Source organism: Ammodytes marinus, assembly GCF_949987685.1.
Source record: "Ammodytes marinus genome assembly, chromosome: 5".
NCBI lineage: Eukaryota > Metazoa > Chordata > Actinopteri > Uranoscopiformes > Ammodytidae > Ammodytes > Ammodytes marinus.
In genome coordinates, this window is record NC_137234.1 from 5,121,257 (window position 1) to 5,144,448 (window position 23,192).

The 23,192-nt window shown below is 41.5% G+C and overlaps 1 protein-coding gene across 1 annotated transcript; it reads right to left on the minus strand.

Annotated features, from left to right (window-relative positions):
* Window positions 1-1,419: 1,419 nt before the first annotated feature.
* crabp1a (cellular retinoic acid binding protein 1a) lies at window positions 1,420-18,137 on the minus strand. Its single transcript, XM_080027934.1, has 4 exons — window positions 17,842-18,137; window positions 13,613-13,791; window positions 5,326-5,439; window positions 1,420-1,787 (listed from the first exon to the last, which is right to left on the minus strand). Exons 1-4 carry the CDS (start codon window positions 17,909-17,911, stop codon window positions 1,737-1,739), a joined length of 414 nt encoding a protein of 137 aa, XP_079884060.1. The 5' UTR covers window positions 17,912-18,137; the 3' UTR covers window positions 1,420-1,736.
* Between the last annotated feature and the right edge of the window lie 5,055 nt (window positions 18,138-23,192).

Here is a 23,192-nt window from a genome sequence, read left to right on the forward strand (position 1 = left end):
CCCATCATGATCGACCCATCACATGTGCAAACACACTTGAGGTTCCATGTTTGGTGCCACATAATGTCATAACGTTTTCCATTTCTGCAGCAAAATATGTCTCACTTACAGACGCCTGTCTTGTGTCGTTCCCGTCTCCCTCATGAGCTTTTAATCATGACTTCTGCTAAATAGATTGCAGATGGAGAAAATATCGAAAAAGCTTTCCACATTTGTTTTCCCTCTAACTTTTAAATTTAGAGTTCTACCGTATATCATCCTTCATTCCTAATAATAGTCCATGTATAATATCACTGACAACACATATGTTTTATCACTGTCTTAGCTATTATTCAAAACTATATTGTTTATTGAAAGAATACGCTTCCATTGCTGCGTCTCTGCTTTCATATCCACTGCATTTTGTGTCTCCTCTCTATGTGACCACCTTGTTGCTCAAACAAGGGGCAGCATAGACCAGTGGGCAATCAGGTTGGAAAGGCTACTGAAGCAAAAGAGGTCAGATGGGCGAATTGACCAAAACTGAAAAAAACAAACGTCTTTTTGTTCCAATAACGTTGTCTACGCATGACGGGCCCTCGGGGGCATGTCGCAGGAGGACAACTTTCCTTCTTTTTGAAGTCCAAAATACATCATGCAAAAAAAATCTCTCTCCGTGATCCTCCCAAATGTGAAACCCATTGTGAAGAACCAAAGCTCTTATGGCGTCTGTCTCTGTGAATAGACCACTCATGTAAATGTGCTACTGTAGCATTTGTCACGCTGGAGCGACAGGCCACTGGCTTGGAAGCTTTTGACTGTCTGGTCTTATCTGTGCAGCCCCACTCTTTAATCGTGTTGCGTCAGAACTGTATCAGACACAAAGACGTGTCTCCCGGGAGCGTCTGTCTGATGAGAGGCAAAGCAGCAGACGGATGGCAGTAAGGAGCGGGAGGCCGGACAATGACAGGGTGTGTGTTGTTAAAGACCCAAGGCGCTTTTAAATGAGCTGGTTTGGGTTTTAAAGAAGTGTGTCTGAATTCATCAGAAAAAGTCAGGAGTTTTTGCCGGTTACTCAAAACATGCGTCCTCTAGTTGTTTGTCCTCTGGCTTGTTACAGGATACAGAGGTGAGCCAGTTGGGAGCCAGTGGCTAACTTGAGTTTTTCTTAAAGGTGGAGTCAGCGATTCTGGAGAATGCTTTTTTTCAAGATCACTTCTTGTCAAAATCAGTGAACATCTCCTCACCATCCGCAGTATGTATTTACTGTAGGTGTGAGCTCCTTCGGCCTTTGTTTACGTACATGCATCTCGTGTATTTTGACAAAAAGAGTTCTTCAGATTCGGTGACCCCATCACACAAGTACCCTCCAACATGAAGTAACATCATAAGGTAACTTAAATAGAAATGCGTTATCATTATAAAGAAAGAGGCTCTGATACGGTTCCATTTTGTTTTTATTGTTTCTTGTCATTGAACATGAATACTGAATCGATGCAATTGATGACCAGGTCAAACGTAAACAGCTGACACCAGGGTTTGCAGATATGAACACTTGAGATATCGAGCTACTGTACTGCAGACACAATACTCACTACAAACCACATTACAGAGACATTGCTATCGTGTGTGGAGACTATGAAGATCAAGAGATTACACGGGATACTTTGCAGATATGTTAGCATGTTGGCGTGCTAGCATGGCAGAGTGCTTTTGGGTTGATGCGGGTTGTGGTCCAACTGGAAGGTCTCAGAGCTTCATTCCCGGATGTAAATCCGTGTGCACATGACGTCATCAGCCCCAAAGATCTGGAGGAAACAAAAAGATCATTCTGCATTTTAGAACCATGAGAGTGATCGGTTTATAAAGCCCAATCTTCCAGAGTTGTAAAATCTGGTTTTCAAGAGATTTGTGAAACCTCTGTTCAGTGTTCTGGCATCTGGAAAACATTCAAATAAATGGACCTGTTTTTCAGACTGGACATGCTGAATTGTAATTTATGTTTCACTGCTACCTGGAAAAAAAAACGCAAACCCAATCAACAATGAAAGTTCCAGGGCGCCCTTAGCTCAGTTGGTAGGGCGTCCCCCCCATGGGCCTCGGCCAGCAGCGGACCCGGGTTCGATTCCAGCCCGCGGTCGTTCTCTGCATGTCACTCCCCTCTCTGCCCCATTTCAACTCTGTCTCTACACTATCAATAAAAAGCATAAAAATGCCAAAAATATATATTTAAAAAACAAAAAAACTATGAAAGTTCCCTGCATGAGCGGTTGATTTCAGTTTAAGCCCCTCCCCAACACTTTCCTAGTCCTCATGTAATGATTGGCCAGGTGTGTGGAAGTTAGACAAGGCATGAATGTCTTCAAGTATAGAGACTTCCAAGTGTACACCCGTATCCCCATGTGTACGGATGATCAAGCAAAGTCTACTAATACATGGGAAAAAAATAAAGTGTGTGTGGCCATTCTTATCAGATTTAAACACTGTTGCTTTTAGACTTGGCCAAAATAAAGTTTGTAAGCCTAAAGAAAAATTCAAAAAGTGTCAAGAAAATCCTGTCATGAAGCAACGTTCTATGTGTCGCAGTGAAAATTGTGCCCATCAATCTAGGTCACACTCCAAACTGTTGATGATGAAACCATAAGAAACTGCTTAATGAGGGATTTATGCTTCCCTTTATTGCACAAGCTTGAAGTGATTCAGCCTAATCTTCTGATGTGCCATCATTTTACATTTTTATTTCGGTCTCGATGTTGCGAGAAACATCCACACGACTTTGCCCTTAATGTGTTTCCAGACTAAACCAATTAAACGGATCATGCAAATCGTATGGAAATGTGCCCCACTTACAGTGTGAACTGCCACAGACAATCAGACCATTGCTTTATGATTGCTAAGTCCTCTTGCAGGAGCTTTGCAATTGTTTGGCGGTGTCTGGGGGCTTTTTTTTGGAAACCGATAGATATGACTCACATTCAGACATTGTTAGTTTTCGTCTTTGTCTGTTTTCCAGTAGCTTGTCCCCAACATACAGAGGTTATCTGGGTGCAAAAAGATGACAACGTTTTCTTTTTCTAGAGAGCCTTAAAATCTTCCCTGATTGGAATGATTAAGTTATACTTAATAAGAGTCACATGCTGAATAATGCATTTGATGTTATTCCCAGACTACTGTCAAGAGATATTTGGTTGATTTGTTCGATTGGCAGGCGAGTTAATGAGATTGCATATTTACAAATGTGTGGGTATATAAGAGCTTCATCGCAGTCAAATATTGATACAAATATTATATGTGTTTTTAGAACTAACATCAGCAGCAAGTTTATTTTGTGTTAAACATGTTCTAGTCATGGTCTAGTTTTGAGTTTTGGCTGATGGTACCGTTTGCTGTTACAAGTCATTTCTTTTTTTTTTTTTTTTTTTTTTTTTATGCTTTATTGATAGTGTAGAGACAGAGTTGAAATGGGGCAGAGAGGGGAGTGACATGCAGAGAACGACCGCGGGCTGGAATCGAACCCGGGTCCGCTGCTGGCCGAGGCCCATGGGGGGGACGCCCTACCAACTGAGCTAAGGGCGCTCCCGCAAGTAATTTCTAATCATCAGAGGAAGTTTGTTTCATTAACATTTAAAAGTTCCTCTTGTTCTCTTTAAGTAACATATTAACGTAATGTTCTAAAGGGGAGGGTTGGGATTTGAACCCATGGTGCCTTTGAGTTTTTTGACTGGATGGAGGCATCTTCACCAATCAAAGTGATCATTACACCAACCCTATCTAGCTGCTGTTGCGCCAAAACTAGGCCAGTTGTCCAAGGTGAACGATGACAAGATTTACTTGTTAGTGTTGTTATGGCCACAAATACAACTTGCATGCACTGGAGAACCAAACTCATATTGTTTACCCTTCATCTGTCAACTCTAGTAGATAACATGGGCGGCGATTGTGGCTCTGCGTGGCTTTTAGAAGTAGATACTGCTTAGAAAAAGTCCCTACATGCTGCTGTGCCACTGTGTCTATCTGCAGGTTGTTTGATGGTGTGACAGTGGGGAGGAATGAGGTGAGAAGAGCAAAGAAGCTCAGGGACTTTGTGCTGCATGTTGTCAAAGTTCGCCCCAGATCAATCTCCATCAGTCCACGAATGCTTCAGCCCCCCTCCCCCCCAGGGAAGGCAGACTTAAGTATGGCAACCCATTCTGCCGCGTTCCACTTCAACTGCGTCGGAGTTAAGAGTCTGAAATTTGAAATGGAACGCCCCCCGAAGTCAGAGATCCTACTTGAAAACTGAGAAAAACCTTGCTGACCCCGAGTTCAACATTCAACATGGCTGCTCATCACATGAACAGCAGTGAACAACACTTTGATAATATACAATTTTAGCTCTTCTGTATATTATTTGTGTCACATTAAATCGCCTGTACACATGGTACTGCTCAGAATACATACCAAAATATATTGCTCACAATGGCTAACCCGAGGTGATTCCTAAAGGCTTCTTGTAATGTCCCAGTTGTGCTACTGGAACGCGGGCAACTATTTCAAACAATTTCAAACCTACTGTCTTCTTCCCAGCACTTGTGGCTTCTGGCTGTTAATATAAAGCTTCGCAAACATCCTGTGATTTACTTCTTTCGGCATGTAAAACCTTTAATTCATTTGTTTAAAGCGTTTTGACTTTTGGACCTTCTTTCCAAAAGTTCCTGGAGGACCGACAACAGAGCAAAGCGTGGGAGCGTTGAAAAAGCTTGTTGTTGAATCCCTGAGAACTGTAGCTCGCCCCGGTCCATTGGTCCCGGACTGCTCCCCTGCACATCGTTGGAGGGGCTTTAGACCCCCATTGACATCTGCCCACAATAATCTGTCTAAGTACAGGGGGGTATTACTGCGATGTCAGCCTAGCAGCTCCCCTTGTTCTCCGTTGGAATCTCTCCACGGGGAAGTTGAAAGCTCGGCTGCTCCTTGGGAAAGAAGACTCTCTCATTTTGCTTTGCGGAGGAATCTCCCGGGAGACTTCATACACTCCCTGCCTCGTTTCATTTAACATTTCTCAAGCAGAGTACACTGGCTGCCTTCGAAGAATCCCATCTTAATGCATCTGATGTCTTCAAGAGTCCCCATGAGAACAAGCTACGTATACAGACCGACCATACAGATTAGCCACCTCAGTCAGATCACACTCTCTCTATGTACTCAGTAGTAACATACAGGTTAAGTTACTTCTTGTCCTGTCTTTGTTGAGCTAAGCAAATGAGAGTTTGTTAATCTACCGAACTTCCGAGCTTCTGTCTTTGTAATGGTGGTGATCTATTAAGAGGCTTTCAGTGAGATGAAGAGTCATGGCTGTGTGCTCACCAGTGTCAGCTCATCTCCGTTCAGCTCTCGGGTCCAGAAGGTTTTGGGGCCGTCACCTTCCACCAGAGTCTGCTGACAGCGGATCTTGGTCTCCGTCTCCCAGGTAGCGAGGCTCTGAAGACAGGGCAGGGCAACAAGGTGCGAGGGTCAGTATAAAGGATTACATTATGGTTAACATATATATATATTTTTTTTTAAAGATATTTTTTGGGCATTTTTATGCTTTATTGATAGTGTAGAGACAGAGTTGAAAAGGGGCAGAGAGGGGAGTGACATGCAGAGAACGACCGCGGGCTGGAATCGAACCCGGGTCCGCTGCTGGCCGAGGCCCATGGGGGACGACGCCCTACCAACTGAGCTAAGGGCGCCCCATGGTTAACATCTTGAGTGAATTAATACCAGCATCAGGGATAGGTGTGGTCAGAACTGTTTAACTTCTATCACTTTTTCCCGGGTTCAACATGAAAATGTGCTGTTTTCTCAAAGTGAGGTCAATTAGGACATTTATTTTTTATTTTTTTCATTTTGGTCTGAAAGAACTTCCCTGGTTTGCACAAAGCTGGGACCTCAACCCCATCGAACACCTTCAGAATGAACTGGAAGATCTTCTTGTCGGACCTAATCACCCAAACAAATTTGATTAAAAAACTCTAATAAATGGGTGGAGGCCATTATAGTAGCAGATTACTGCTCTTAGTTTTGGAGTGGGATGTTCAATGACAGACTTTTGGCCATGTATTTCACATCCTACTGAACATATTCATCCATGACCTGACCTCCATGAACAGAGCGATATGATATCATAAGTCAGTGACCACGGAGTAGAAATTAAAACTTTAAATCGTCTTAGCACTTTGGTCAGCCGGGGTCGCCGCCGTCTGATAATTCGCTTCAATAATATTTCAAGTGACTTCAACAGGATTAGTCAGACTTTTGACCTCAGGACTAATTGTTCCTGAAGTAATTTGCTCAAATTGCCTGTCAGAGAGTCGAGGATTTATAAAGGATCAGGACCTCAGTGGTGCTACTTTGTGTTAATGGTTTCATTGATTGAAGATGTATTGCTAAAGCTGCTAGCTCTAGCTACGTATTTGATGAACAAATATTAGAGTTGTATCAATCCTCTCAGCCAATAAAGTGAAACAAGAATGTGTATACGCTTATTTCCCTTAAAAAAAGCCAAACTTTTCATATATTTGCCATTTAAGTTTCCGAATCAAATCTTAAAGGTGAAGTAAGCGGTTTATTTATGTTACTATAAGTGTTAAATTGCACTTTATTCATACACTGATCACTTACATATTGTGCGCGTTTCATAAAGCCGATCTCTCAGTCAGCTGCTCTGCATGTAATCGGCAAATAAACTTATTGAAGGATCCCGAAATTTTTATCCAATCACAAGAGAGAACGCTAACAACCAACACCCGTCTCACTCATGGTCTCACTGTCGGTGCACGCCAGAGCAACAGATGGGTGAATGTTTATGCGCCTACAATGGCAGAGCAGGTAAAAATCCTTCCCAATGTCTGTTTTGATGGTTTTTATCATGTTTTTTCACACTTATGGATCTGAGATGATGCTAGTGTTTATTAATGTACTCATTAATGTGGTGACGTAGGGACGAGCGAGGCGACTGCTAACTGCGGTAACTGACAGGAAGTTAGCTGAAAGAACCATTCCGCTTACAGCACCTTTAATCCAAAGATTTATTTCCTCTTAAATGCTGGCGGCTTCAAGTTGCTCTCTGACTCTGATGATGTTATCCCAACCAGCTGAAATCTGTTTTCTCTCTCAGTAAAGCCAGCTGTATTTTCCTTTGCAATAAGTCATCAGCATGGAACTTATATCCAACTCAAGCAAAACATCTACATCAAACATAATATAAATCTGCACAGCCCTGTTATTTTAACATTTTCTCCCTTGATTTTCTTGGACATTCGTAGTGTTTCTTATTGACAATTTGTTTGACGATTTCTATGATTTATTTTCTTTTTATAACACCCCACTTCTCGGTATTGGATGGAGCAGCAGCCTCAGTTTTCTCCGAGGCAAATGTTGATCACCATATCAAAGGTAAGGAAAGCTATCATGGATCCCCGCGGGCTGCCGTCCACAGTCTTTGCCAAGCTGAACAACAGCGGGGCTTTTCCACAGCTCTCCCTCCAAAGTTTTTTTTTCTTTCTTAAATCTAATAAAGGCAGAGAGTCGATTAGCTACGGCTCCACTTTAACTTCAGCAGCGGTCTTAGCTTTCTGACTCGGATGGATTTTCTCTCATTCTCTCTCTTGCACATTAAGTCACAGACAAATTCTCACACGTAGTCTTTCTCTTCCAAGTAAACACACCGCAGCCTGTGCACACACACACATCTGAGAGCAGTACAAATTCATCCTGCTTTTCCTCTCTTAACTGTTTACTTATCAGAGCATCTGCTGCCTTTGGCTTTTGTTCAATCTCTCATAGTTTCAGCTTCTCTTTTGTCTCTTATCGGACACAAACAGTGGGTCTTAAAAAAAGTAGGACAACATCTCATTTCCTGCTTGATTTAAAAAATGTGACGCTGGATTTTACAAAAAATTTTCCAGAGCCCGAAATAGCCACCTAACTCCATCTTGGTCTCTTCTCTTCCCACAGTTTGATCACATTATCAGTGTTTGCTCATCACTTTCCCGGCTCATGCTTTAACCCCCCCCCCCCCCCCAACCCCTCCAGGACAACAGCTGCTCTTTATCAAATCAACTCATATCGAACCAAGTGACAAACTCCACATCTGAGTGGGGAGGACACATCACAGAAGTGCCTTGAGCAGCGCTTTCACTGATACGCCCTTTGCACCGTCTGCAACTAAATAATCTGACAGTATAAAAACTTCTTCAGTGATTGATGGGTTTCCAGAAGAAGCTGTTGTTCCCAAATAGTCTTTCCACTTCTTGTGATACGTATAATTCTTTTAAAATGTTTCCATTAAAGACAAGATTTAAAGGGATCGTTTGAGGACATATTTGTTTGAATGGAAGTTGTATGCGGCACCGTTGGACAAAAGTTTTTGTGACCAGCTCCTAAGGAGGAACTGGCGGTGCGGGCATTTTTTTAGGAAGCAAGTGAAAGAGAGACTGCAGGCAGCGCTCCGGTGGTGTAGTGGATAGAGCGCGTACCATGTTGGCTCCGGCCTTCGTTGCAGTGGTCGTGGGTTCGAATCAGACCCGTGGACCTTTACTGCAGGTCATCCCCCCTCTCTCTCTCTCTCCCCATTTCAACTCTGTACTATCTAATAAAAAAAATAATAATAAAAAAAAGAGAGACTGTAGGATACTTTGCGATGAGGTAATGTATTTGTATGTGACTATGTATGATTAATAATTGTAATATGACAATGGTGAAACTAAAAGTATGTCTCCAGATGGGTTAAAAGACTCCATATGTCGAAGTCTTTTTTGCCATCAAGTGACATGCTTTGTCGTACTCTGGGAAAATAAGCATACAGTACGTGTTCAGATGAAGATGTCGCTGTATCACAGACGCGTTCATTTCTCAAACTTATTATTCAGCAAAAACTAGTTTGTCTGAGAGCTTTCTCGGCCTAAACCCCTCCATCCATCAGAGCAGGTTCCTCATCATCTCATTATGACTTCCACTCTGCCCTAAAGCCCCTGTCTGGTGTCTGTTTCACTGATGTCTCTGAGGCTCCGACATGAAGCGACTTATCCTTTCTTTATATGTCCATGGACTTATCACTTTCTCCTCAGTGAGAAGTGAGAAGAGTCAGCCATGATCCCAGCGCGCTCACACAGATTAACTGGAGCTTTTTAACCTTGTGGCGGTGTGTTAATCAGCCCTTTGCTCTCTGCCAGGCACAGATCAGCGTGTAATCCCTTTAAACACAGGGGCAGCCCGCCTCAGCCAAAACCCACTTCGGGCTCTGTGTGCCAACCACCACTGCCACTGCCATCGCCACCTGAGAGCCCGCCAACACCCCACACTGCAAACCCCCTTCGGCCCATGTGGCAGGGGGACAGTGGGCGCCACCTCCAGCAGGTTAAGCTTCTTATCTCCTGTGTATGATTGGCACACAAGAGCAAAATGTGGGGTTGGTGTTGAGAGGCAACTTATTCGGTTAAAAAAAATTACAAAATAATAATTGTAGGCTACTATTAAAAAAATTGTTCAACAAAGTCTCAAACAAAGTTCATTTTATGTGGGAAACAAATGAATCGGACAAGTTAACCTACACTTGAAACTGCACTTTTATTTGGTGTGCAAACAAATCCTCAAATATCCATACAAATGTGTGGGCCAACATTATCATTCATTTGGAGTTGTCACCCAGTGAATGTAACTCCAAAGTTCACAAAATATCTATGTATAAGATGATGAAGGCCTCTTAAAAGTGTCTCTAACCTCAAAGTCTTTCTTTCTATTTTAGTCTAGAGAGCGTCAAAATGCAGACAAAAAAAAAAAAATGCTGTGATGCTGATGCTCAAACCCAAACAAGTGTCTGTGGTAAATGTGTGGTGACAAGTGGACTGGTCGCCCTCGTAGCAGAGAGGCGTCATGTGGCAAAAAGCTCTGCCCAGTACCCAGCATGCCCCAGGGCACAGACAGAAGGAGGCACGCTGTCTCCTGGGATCTGAAATAGGTCACGTTGTCTCTCCCCTGACTGCAACATGTAGTTCAGACCATTGAAAAGGGTAACAACGAAAATCTGTATTTTAGATTTTAGCTGTTTAATTCTTTTCATGTGAATATATTCATTCAATGTATCTTGTTGGTGGCTGTAATAAAGACACAAACACACTGATCAAACCCTAATGAGTTCTGCACTGCCCAATCCCAGAAGGACATTGTGGTTTCCATAAAACACATTTCTCAAATTTCTTAAACTTTGGGGCGGCTGAATTGTTTTTGACTTAAAGTAGTGCATGCATCCAAATTACACATATTTTCCTTCCCATGTGCAATATTTCCTCTCCACAAGAATGAACATCACAGCTGTCTGCCGCCCAACTAGCTGTTTGAGGTGATTAGGGGGAATTCTCTGTTTTCATTTGAGAGTAGAATCAGAAGCTGTCCGTCCATTTTGGTGAGAAAACTTAGAAACAATGCAATATCCAGTTAAAGGGTGGTCATCTCTAATGCAACCCAGTCTCCGGAGAAAAACGTCCTCAGAGAACTCTTCCGCAAACGATGCTCTAATGACCATGATAGGGCAAAAGAGTCAGACCAACAGCTTTGAATGGTTAGGGTTAGGGTACAAATTGATTATCCACTATGTATATTTGAATCCCATTAAGTCCCATGAAGAGGGTGTGTATATAATCTATCTTCAATTTTGTAGCATTTCTCCTGATGTGAAGGAACTTTGAAATCCCGTATAGAGCTCAACATGTGTTAAGGAAACTTGACAAGTTCTAGTGTGAATGTCAGAAACTTCCCATTCTGCATCAATTATGCAACTCTCCTCTGCAGCCTGTTCCCCATGACAACGTGTACATACTGTCTTCTTTTATCTGAAGGTTATGATTCGCACGTATGGAGGGCAGGGTGGGTGGCATGCTAATGTGAGAGACTGTCCTGGTTTCCATCCTCTAGCAAGACAAGTGTATACCAGCTCCAGGCTTTCCAGATTTAAAAAAAAAAAAACTAGACTTACTGCCTTGAATTGTAGATCCATAGTATTCAAGTATTCACTTATTGAGTGAACTTATATTACTATTAAGATAGGGAGAAATAATTTTTTTTAATTTTTTTTTATGCTTGCATGTTTTTGTCGTCTCCTTTTCCATCCATTAGTGAGAGAGGAGAAGACTGGGTGGATGACATGTTGGTGTTGTTTACCCGCTGTGTCCTCATGTCACCGAACAAGACTCTTTTCTCTGTCCTTAGTTGCTATATGCGATAAACAGATGTCAGTGTCTGGACCTTTAATTGCAGAGTATATCTTGTTAACCTACATTGACCCAGTGGCACTCAGCATGTTTCTGTCGTGACAATGCATCTCTAAATTCTCCAACTTTGGCTCCCTTCATTGTGTTGGAACAATAACATTGTTTGAGTGAATAGAGTATTATTACTCTTACATTTTTCTTTTCAACAACAGCACATGGAGATGTTTTTAAAAAGATTTTGGGAAAAGAGTCTGAGGATTTGTGTATGAGGATACAATATAAAACACCTCCTATGTCTTTATAACATCAACAAGTGGCCAATACATACAGAAATTAATCTTGAGAAGTGTGAAGATAATTATAAGGGGCGGCAGTGGCGAAGTGGGTAGGGAGATTGCCTCTGGTGTGCAGGGTCGGTGGTTCGATCCCCCGTCTCCCCGCCACATGTCGAAGTGTCCCTGAGCAAGACACTGAACCCCAAATTGCTCCCGATGGTTCAGAGAGCGCCTTGCATGGCAGCTTCTACCATCGGTGTATGAGTGTGTGTATGAATGGATGAATGTGGTAAGATATGTAAAGCGCTTTGGGGCTGAGAAAATCGGCTAGAAAGCGCTATATAAGTCAAGTCCATTTACCATTTACCATAAGAGTCGAGACAAGGCTTAAATCGAAGGAGATTTTTTTTTTAATGCTTTGACACAAATGGAAGTCACAGATGGTGGAGGATCGGCTGAAAGTGAATGTGATCGTAATTCGCTCACACATTATCTGGCTGAACAATCAAGCTGACTCCTACACTTTATCTGATTGAGCAACGACATATTTATTACACGGGTTACGTAAATGTCTAAGATCATATCAGACGTGTCTAAGAAATAAGATACTCTTATTACACAACCTTGATGTCAGACTTTGCACACTTTTTTCCTTATTTCAAAGTCCTAAACTCCGGCATTATACGATATTTTACCTTTGTGTTTATGATAAGGTCTATTAGACGGGTATTTTTGCAGTATGAAAGGTGAAGTAATCGGTTTATTTATGTTAATATAAGTGTTAAATCGCTCTTTATTCATACAGTGATCACTTACATATTGTGCGCGTTTCATAAAGCCGATCTCTCAGTCAGCTGCTCTGCATGTAATCGGCAAATAAACATATTGGAGGATCCCGAAATTTTTATCCAATCACAAGAGAGAACGCTACAAACCGACACCCGTCTCACTCATGGTCTAACTGCCGGTGCACGCCAGAGCGACACATGGGTGAATGTTTATGCGTCTACAATGGCGGATAAAAAAAAATCCTTCCCAATGTCTGTTTTGATGGTTTTTATCATGTTTTTATCACACTTATGGATCTGAGATGATGCTAGATAACTCGCTGCTTGAAGACCGCAGTGCATTAATGTGGTGACGTAGGGACGAGCGAGGGGACTGCTATAACTGCAGTAACTGACAGGAAGTTAGCTAAAAGAACCATTCCGCTTACAGCACCTTTAATAATGTGCTCCAAAAATGTACCTTGATGTTCCTGGAAAATAAAAGATACAATGCAAACATGTCTGCTACTTTCCAAACCAGTGTAGGCGCTCTGACACACATCAGGATAAGAGAAGCCCCCTCCAATCCCATCTCAAGCTGCCCTTAATCCAGCTGCACAGACGTGACGGTGATACCAATGGATCAAACTGGCAAGGAGGTGTTCATTTTTCAACCAACCCTTGAAGGGATAGTTTATTCCCGGTAAAGGGTTTTTACTGGGAGTTTTTTCTCAGCTGAGCTAAGGGTGTAAGGGCAGGGTGTCATATTGTATCATATTGTATGAAATGTAAAGCCCACTGAGGCAAATGTATTTGTGATTTTGGGCTATACAAATAAAACTGATTTGAAACTGATTTGATTTGATAGTTCAGTATGTTTGAAGTGGGGTTGTATGAGGTTGGTAGGCATAGTTATTAATGTGTTGCTTCCAAATGGAGATGGCTATCACGGCAGTCACTTACTTAGTATAAGGAGATTAGGGGAGATGTTGCTGTAGCAGAAGTCAGCCTTGTATTGTTGCAGAGGGGGCCAGAAGAAAAAAATAATTTTCCTCCACAAATATAAATGCTAACCTGAAACCTAAATATCCCTTCTATTGTACGCTAAACTGAGATTTTTTCCGCATCTTAAGTTTGCTGCCAGAAAGCCGTTTATTTTTTGTTGAATAGTAATAATAGCAGTAGCTCTGAATCATATGTACATAATGTATTTAGTACAGTATTTTATTGAGTAATGTATTTTAATGTGTTCCATGTGTGTGTGTATGTTGGATGTGAGTGGACCATCTGAGTCCATAATAAAGATTATTAATATGCATTCAATAATATAAGGTATCCATGTGCATGATATTGTGTATACCTTGACCTTCCTCCCGTCCAATGTCTCCTCGTTGAACTCTTCTCCGATGTGGAAGTTGATCTCGGTGGTGCGCACGGTGGTGGAGGTTTTGATGTAGAACTGCTCCCCGTCCTGACGGATCTCCACGTGCGGGTTGGAGGCTGCTGCCACGGCAACCTTCCTCAGCATGGTGTTCACTCCTAACCAGGACACAACCCAGAGAGGGACACAGGGGGTCACTTTAATTTTTTTTTTTCTTTTTTTTTTTAGATAATCTTTTGGCATTTTCAAGCTTTATTAGACAGTACAGAGTTGAAATGGGGAGACAGAGAGAGAGGGGGGATGACCTGCAGTTAAGGTCCACGGGTCGGATTTGAACCCGCGACCACTGCAACGAAGGCCGGAGCCAATATGGTACGCGCTCTATCCACTACGCCACCGGAGCGCCCTACATCACTTTCACCATTTTAAGAAAATTTACATTTAGGCATTAAAGGTGACATAAGTGGGAAGATACACAGCCTCATAGCAGAAAATGACCATGTCGGGGTTGTCACTCTTAGGGTTTTTGATCATTACCAATGACTCAATAATTACAATATGCTGATTGCTCTGGCACTTAACTAATTTTTCTAAATCTGGTTTGACAACGATCCAAGACGACATTACGATATTTTCCCACAATCAAATATGCACGTTCATGATTCTTTAAATTGGTTAGCTAATATAGTATTATTTTGTGTTTGTTAGAGGTCACCATTAAAACAGCTGCATAGTGGTCAAGAGTCATGCATTGGTTAATACCACATAAGATCAACTTTAATCTTGAGAGACAGATAAGAAAAAAGGAAGGAAATAGGCAAAAGGTTACTAATAAACTGAGACACACGGATCAAATTTGCCATGTCAGTCGTGGGCACATTTCATCTTTTGTTTGAGTTTCAGAACAATCAAATGTGCATAAGTTGGGGCGCCCTTAGCTCAATTGGTAGGGCGTCCCCCCCCCCATGGGCCTCGGCCAGCAGCGGACCCGGGTTCGATTCCAGCCCCCGGTCGTTCTCTGCATGTCACTCCCCTCTCTGCCCCATTTCAACTCTGTCTCTACACTATCAATAAAGCATAAAAATTCAAAAAAAATATCTTAAAAAAAAAAATTTGCATGAGTTTTTGAAAGAGAAAGGGAGAAAGCAACCCAAATCATCCTAGAGATGAGAAGGGTCTGTTGGTGCTTCCAGAATATTCTTTTGTCTCTCTATTCTGCCTTTCCCCAGCTTCGACCCCACCCACATTCAAACCTCTCCAGGCCCTTATGCCACCTTCGATCACACTCTGGGTTCTTAAATATAGAGGCACACCCCAGCTGCATGTCTCCTTGTGTTTGCTGTGTGAAGTCAACATGCACATCTCGAAGCTAAAAAATGTAACCAAAAAATTACAGAAATTAACCCCAAATTACCCTGACTTTAGCCTCAACCCACAGGGATTATTCGGTGGATGTCCCATAGGTAACAATTGTTGTGTGGCACTGCCCAGACTTGTGTGGCAACCCATTGGCACGCCTTATTTCACCCATTTCATCCTGCAAGGCCATCTGGCTTTTACGTCCTGCTTAAGTCATGGTTCTTTTATTTTGTTGGCCTCTCATACAGCCACACATAGCTGAATATGAATAAAGCCAAACTCTTTGCAATCAAGATCAAGAATGTCATTTTCGCAGAATTTCATGGATTTCCCCAAAAATAAATTCCGCCTTAATTACTTTTGATTATCGCCTTACATCCTCCTACTCACCCAAAACCACCGTGGAGTTGTTCGAACAACGCCCAGACATAAAAACACATTCATTTGACAGCTTACAATCGACCCCACCCACCCGTGATCTGAGGGGATCACGCCATGTGTTTTCATAGCATTAAAAATGTATGAGCATCAGTGAGCAGAGCCGTCTGTCTGTCCACATTTGATCTGATCAATTAAATATGATATTAAATATGTTCTCAAATTTGAAATTGCTTATATTTTTATATGCATGATGCATGTCAAAAAACAATAGTTATAGCAGAGCTATTACAAACAGCCAATCGTAAGAATGACATGAAACCCAGGAGAAGGTGCAGAAAGATTATTGAGTAGCAAAGATATATTACATATCCTCAAATGCTGCTTCTACTGATCCCAGTGCTCAAATTTTAAACTTCAGCAGTCTTTGCATTTCAAGAACGGAGTCCCCATTAACGAGGCAACTCCAGTCTGATTTACTGAGTAGTAAAAATTACAATTGAGGGGTGCAGTTTTTTTTTAATCAACTTCAAACACACTATAGCCCAGTCTCAATTAGCAAACTGTGAGTCTGATCATTTGTTACAGCAGCTCTGTTCTCTCAGCGTGTCTCTTCTGCCACACAGCATTCTCCCCAGACTGTAGGGAAAGCTTTGGAGTCAACAGATAATTATGAAGATGTTGATGGAAAGTGAGCTCTCCACTGACCGAGCCCTTATGTAACGAGCGGACGAGTGATCCGCCCCGGCATATGTGGTTAATGGGTTCATGAGTGAATGAGGTGCTGGACTCCCACAGTGACTGATTTTTTATCCCCAGACTTCTGATCCAATTGGAGGGGACGGTTGCCTTATGAACCTTGCCTTTAAAACATAACATTGGAAGAGGGGTTCAGTTTCTTTTTCTGAATCAAAATCAATAGAAACTGGTTATTTTCAGACCTTTCTGCTGACTTTTAAAGTAGAAGTATTTTAGGGTGGTCTTTGATGATCTCCTCAATCAACTCATTAATCTATTTATTTAATATGCTGTATATACTATAGGCTTACATATATGACATTTTAAATTGAATACCATTCCAGACAATGCATTAGTCTTACACTCAATACTTTACAACTTCCTTACTCACAGTATTGTACTCGGCCACAAGCCAATTCATTCTTGGTTGATTGAGAATTTGTTACAATAAAGAAGGCTGTGCATTGTAGTTATTTAGTAATTACAGAAATGAGTAAATTGTACATTTTCTGGGAACTATTTTAAGCTGCGGATAGAAGCAGGATTATCAATTTTGGATTGATTAAGAATAACCTTATAAGGTGTCTAAATTCACCATTAAGAGGAAAAATGCCACTAAGTTAAACAATGTGGATCACACATGTTGTATAGAGAGAATAAACAAAGAACTTGAGAGCATCTTGGAACTAGTCTGTGTATAACTAAACTAGTTCTCTTTAGTAGAGGGGCATGAACAGATCCAGAGAACATCAAGAACATAGAACCTAGAACCTCTCAGAAGCTCAAGAAACCTTTCCTGTGTGCAGTGAAGTGCTTCAGTGACTCTACAACTAAACTTTCAATTGTCTCAGTTTGTAAAAAGTACAAATGGTTCACTTTCCAACTTAACTTTGTTGCGTGCTAAAACATTCACGTCTAAAAAAACTTGTAATTGTAATCCACTTTAGCGTCAACAGTTCATGGGGAGTTCCTGAGGCATCACAGTGGGAGTTCTCCCTAAAGAGTTCTATACATGAGTCTGAAGACACACAGTCTTGTTACTCAGTCCTGTCTATACTTCAACCTTGCCGGCGTGACAAAACGCTGCAACACACACAATTGAGTGACCCAGTTAAAGCGGTTCAGATCTAAACAACCTTCACAACCATCAGTTAAGACTTAGACGAAGGCGAGAAAGAAATTAAAAAAGATAGGGCACAAGAGAATAGCAGCGGGCTCCAGAGACCTCCCCTGGCATGGCTAATGCATGCCCTACTTAAATGCTTTACATGAATAATGTTGTGTGCCCCCCCCCCCCCCCCTCCTCTCTTCATGTAACAATACCACGTCTGTTTAGGACTGGAATTCAGCGTTCACTGTTTCATATCTCCTGGAAAAGCCTTAAGGATTTCCCTTGGGCAGCATCTCCCCTAAGTTCAAATCAAATTGTTTTTTTTTTTGTTTTTTTTGCCCAATATCACAAATAGCCATTTGCCTCAGTGGGCTTCACAGTCCATTCACAATATTACACTCTATGCCCCTCTAAGACCCTGAGCACGACTGAGCATTTTTTTTTCAAGGAGCTTCTCGGAAAACAATACAATGTTGTTGGAAGTCAGGCATGCCATTCTCAGGGAACAAGAAAAGAGCCCTTTCACTATATGGACATGATGGATAGTCAGCCTCATCCAGGGATGTGTAGAACTGTAGGCTATGGAAATGGAGAGAGAGAAGAGAATAAAAGACAGACTTACCCAAGGCTTTGAGAAGGTCATCAAAATTCTCACTCCTCTTCATCTTCCAGGTGCCGGCAAAGTTAGGCATGTCTGCTGCTGAGGGGCTGAGGCAGTGCAAAGGAGGGCTGCAGCCGAAAAGAACCTGTTCCACACGCACTGATGCCACACCACTCTTCCCTGTGTCTCTCTTTGACTCTCTCTCTCTCTCTCTCCCTCCTCCTCCCTCACTCTGTGCTCCTGTCTCCTCTGCTCGGCTTGTTCAATACTTATTCACACACTTGCTTCGTACGTCCGTGTGTGTGTGTATGTGTGTGTGTCAGTCAGTGTGCACTGCAGGCTGCCAACCTTGTCTTTGGCTCCTTTTATAGCTACTGTCTTTATTGGGAGTGAGAGGAGGTCCCTCACTCCCCCCCCCACCCCCCCCCACTGAAAGCTCTGTCCCATTAATACAGTAGAACAAGACCGACGTGTCCTCCGGGGATCAAGGCGACTAAATTCACTTTTATAGTTCTTAAAGGCCTACTTCACCAGTTGGAGTATGAAGGTGTATTGAACTCGGAGATCCTATGAAGTATAAATGTGCAAAAAAAAATTGAAATCGGATCATCCTAGCCTGAGAAAAGGCAGAAAGATGTCACAGAAAGAGAAATGTAGGGTTAGACAGTGAGACCTTAAAACACTCTTTCTGCCTTTGCTCAGGCTAGGATGATCCGATTTTTAAAAAAAATGCACATTTATACTTCATAGGATCTCCGAGTTCAATACACCTTCATATTCCAACCGGTGAAGTAGGCCTTTAAGTTCAATGTGTTTTTAAATGTGGAGGTTGGCTTTCATTATTGTGGGCATCGTTTGACCCAAAAGTAGCAGCTCTAGCTCATTTCACAGGATTTATTTTTTCAAATTAAAACCATAATGTAACTCAAAATGTGTACTTTATGATATAAAGTAACATTTGGAACAAATGTCTATATGTGATTAAGTCACTTAAAACTTGTGTGTTTATTTTGATATGATATAATACTATATATAATACTGATATGGACCTGTGTGTCTGAGACAAAGTTAAATTGAATTGTTAAATTTGGTAACTTTTGATCAAGAAATCATTTATAAATCCTCATTCAAGTTAATCAAACTCAACTCAAAGGATATACTACTGCACCAACTACTATATATGAAGTTGTTCTTTGTGTTCTTTGTTGATTTTCTGTTCTGGCTCTTCATCCTTTGTTCTGATCTGTTAAATACATAAGAACGAGACAATAAAACTGTGTAAATTTGCCCCAAGCTATAACCCTCAACCTCAAACATTGATCAAAGATGCTTAATTGCACCAATAACACATCATCTGCTTGTTTCTCTGTTTATTTCTCCTGGACATCAACAGAGAGTTGTGTATTTATTGCATACATATTTGTATTGTTTTGTATTACTGTAACAATGCATGATTATGTAAAGTGTGACCTTTGCCTACTCTGTGCTTGCATTAATTGTCCAACTACCACACTCACAAAGTGATCCGATATAGCACAATAAAACTTTTTTAGCAGCTTCAAGCCAATATTGCAACACAAATGCAGATCAAAGATGGTTTGCAAACCAATAACAAACCCTCTGGATTTTTTCTTGTTGATCCCAACTCCACAGGCTTTAACAAGATATTATTTATTCATCATGTATGCGTATGCCCTGTATTTTATTGTTTTTATTATGTTTTATTTATAAAGTGGGATCAGTATGGTGAGCGTTAGAACTGTCTTTACACAGCGTAGCTAGCAGTGCCTATAGTAAGAAGAGAAAGCTACCGTTGAGGTGCCCTTGAGCAAGTGTCACACCGTCCGTTGAATCCCTTGGGATCGGCTGCACAACCAAAAATGATCAATTATGAATATTACAGTAATGTGTGTAAAATGCATCACAGAGGTTTGCTGTAATCTTGACTCTGGCAAACCCCTCTATATTTGGTCTATCTCCATGTCTAGAGCCAGTTGCCAAATCCTGGCAAATGACAGATCAGGAGTTTCTCTAAGTTTTTTAAACGTTTGGATGGATGGATGGATGGATGGATGGATGGATGGATGGATGGATGGATGGATGGATGGATGGATGGATGGATGGATGGATGGATGGATGGATGGATGGATGGATGGATGGATGGATGGATGGATGGATGGATGGATGGATGGATGGATGGGTGGGTGGGTGGGTGGGTGGGTGGATGGATGGGTGGATAGATAGATAGATAGATAGATAGATAGATAGATAGATAGATAGATAGATAGATAGATAGATAGATAGATGCATAGAAACATACAGTAGATACAGTATATTCTATAGTCGTCCTGCTCTCCTTTCAGCATACTGCAGCTAATGCCATAACATAAGCTTCATTACCCAGCAACATTATTGCCCTGAAAATACGAATTAATCAGTCGGCTGAAAATAGCAGCACTACATGACTAACATTGCCTGCAGGACCAACAAAAGGAAACAAACAGAAATAGCAGAGTCTATATAGAAAATAGAGATTCCAGTCCAGATTGCATGAAAGATAACTTGACATTCTCAGTGCTCAAGCTTTTGAAAACAAGGCTCTGACTCCATATCCCTGTTCAAATCCAAACTCAAAACTCACCTTTTCAAATTTGCTTACCCCTCCTGATCTTCCTTCCCATCCCATTTTTGTTTTTAATTCAATTGATTGTACTGTATTTGTCTCATTGTACAGTGTCCTTGAGTGTCATGAAAGGCGCCTTTAAATAAAAATTATTATTATTATTATTATATGGAGGGGGGTTTGTTCCACAGCATCGGAGCTAAAGCACTAGAGTCGTGATCCCCCTTACCCATGTCATTGGGTCATCATGAGTTGCTCAGTTATATGTGTGACCACAAAGCCCACCTGTAGAAGTGCAGACATGAACAGTCCAAACCTATAATGGACAATAGTAGGCTGTCTTCCATTTCAACTATTAAAAGGTTGGGGCGCCCTTAGCTCAGTTGGTAGGGCGTCTCCCCCATGGGCCTCGGCCAGCAGCGGACCCAGGTTCGATTCCAGCCCGCGGTCATTCTCTGCATGTCACTCCCCTCTCTGCCCCATTTCAACTCTGTCTCTACACTATCAATAAAGCATAAAAATGCCAAAAAAAAATATCTTAAAAAAAAAAAAAAGGTTGTTCCAAAAGCTGTTTTGTTCTTGTTCTTGTTAAATCATTTGCCAGTAACATCAAACTTGTTCATACATTTTAGGAACAGAAAAACCCTCTCCAAAAGAAACTAAGCACTAACAGAAATTGAACATCAAGTATGTTACGTCTGAAGTCTAGACCAGTTCTTGGAGTCTGGACTGACTCATTCTACTTGAATGATTCGTATTTTTGTGTACTCCCTTGTGTCAGTCCTACAGGCAGAGATACCGACAATGCTGCTATTTTCATTATCTGTCTATCTATCTCTACAGTATCCCTCCATACTCCAAGTGCCCCTGGCTGCAACTCGCAGATCGAGGAGGAGCTTAAATTTCCCTCAATGTGGGCTGGTCTAAACGTTGCGCTCAATGGGGGCTGGTCTAAACGTTGCGCTCAATGTGGGCTGGTCTAAACGTTGCGCTCGAGCTCGGGGGCGCCATCTTGTGGCGCAGATCCGGCAGCACATTCTCAAACGTCAATACAGCACAGCACAATGACTTAGAGACATACTTTTAACTTGTCAAATGTCTTTTTTTACCATGAAAAATGAATAAATAAATATATATAAAAACCAGACACATATTATTTGAACACTCAATTATATTAGCTAAGTCAAATAAACCAGACAGAAGACTTTGCATCATTGATTTTTTTTTATTTTCACCCCAGGCAAAAAAAAATTGATCTGTAAAAAAAATAATAATATATGTTTTAGCCTAGCCAAACACATCCCATCCTTCCAACCCTGTTCCCGGTTTCTGTCAATTTCCCAGCGTCTATAAAGGAAACAGATTGCAGTTCTTATAGGCACAATAACAATGCAAGATGTAAAACAGATAATTGAAATAAGTGGAGGGATTACGCTTTAGTCTAGCAATAGTTGACTACAAGACTAATTAATCACATGACCTCTCACCTGTAGCCCTCCTTCCACTCGTCGCCGTTTCCTGTCCTGCAATCGGTCTTCTTCAGACCTAAGTGATTAAATGACAACATACATTCACTATGAAAACATTCATGTTGGTCTGTTGAGTGAGTAAAACTGTTTTTTTTTGTGATTTGATTCAAAAGTGTGATATTCAGGGCATTTACGGCATGGGGAAGTTCTCCAGGAGAGTGAGACACCACCGTCTCCTAATTTGCAGCATGTTCTCCTTTGAAGAAGGAAATGCAGGAAGATGTTAATATGTTGTAAAACAAAAATAACACCTTGTACACTAAGCATAATGTGTCACGATTTACACATACCTCGCTGAAATCACACGTGGCCCCCATTACAATGTACAGAGTGTACTGTAAGTCAAGAGGTACTGGTTAATATAATGTCAGGCGTATTCCCAATGATACATTTTTCTCAATACAAATTAATGTGGTTTTAATGTAGCAAGCAAACATTTTTACAGACAACAGCAATGCTATAACATGCTGATTAGGTCTTACCATCAAAACAAACACACCGCAGTTGTCGGAGAACCCTTGCTTTGTTAGGCCCTGAGGTGTGAACAATGTATTTTAATAAAAGTATGGCAAGAAAATATGGTTCAAAAGTGGCTTGACCTGTAGCCCATTTCCTGCACACGCCTGTGCACGGTGGCTCTGGATGTTTCTACTCCAGACTCAGTCCACTGCTTCCGCAGGTCCCCCAAGGTCTGGAATCGGCCCTTCTCCACAATCCTCCTCAGGGTCCGGTCACCTCTTCTGGTTGTGCAGCGTTTTCTGCCACACTTTTTCCTTCCCACAGACTTCCCACTGAGGTGCCTTGATACAGCACTCTGGGAACAGCCTATTCGCTCAGAAATTTCTTTCTGTGTCTTACCCTCTTGCTTGAGGGTGTCAATGATGGCCTTCTGGACAGCAGTCAGGTCGGCAGTCTTACCCATGATTGCGGTTTTGAGTAATGAACCAGGCTGGGAGTTTTTAAAAGCCTCAGGAATCTTTTGCAGGTGTTTAGAGTTAATTAGTTGATTCAGATGATTAGGTTAAGAGCTCGTTTAGAGTACCTTTTCATGATATGCTAATTTTTTGAGATAGGAATTTGGGGTTTTCATGAGCTGTATGCCAAAATCATCAGTATTAAAACAACAAAAGACCTGAAATATTTCAGTTGGTGTGCAATGAATCTAAAATATATGAAAGTTCAATTATTATCATTACATTATGGAAAATAATCAACTTTAT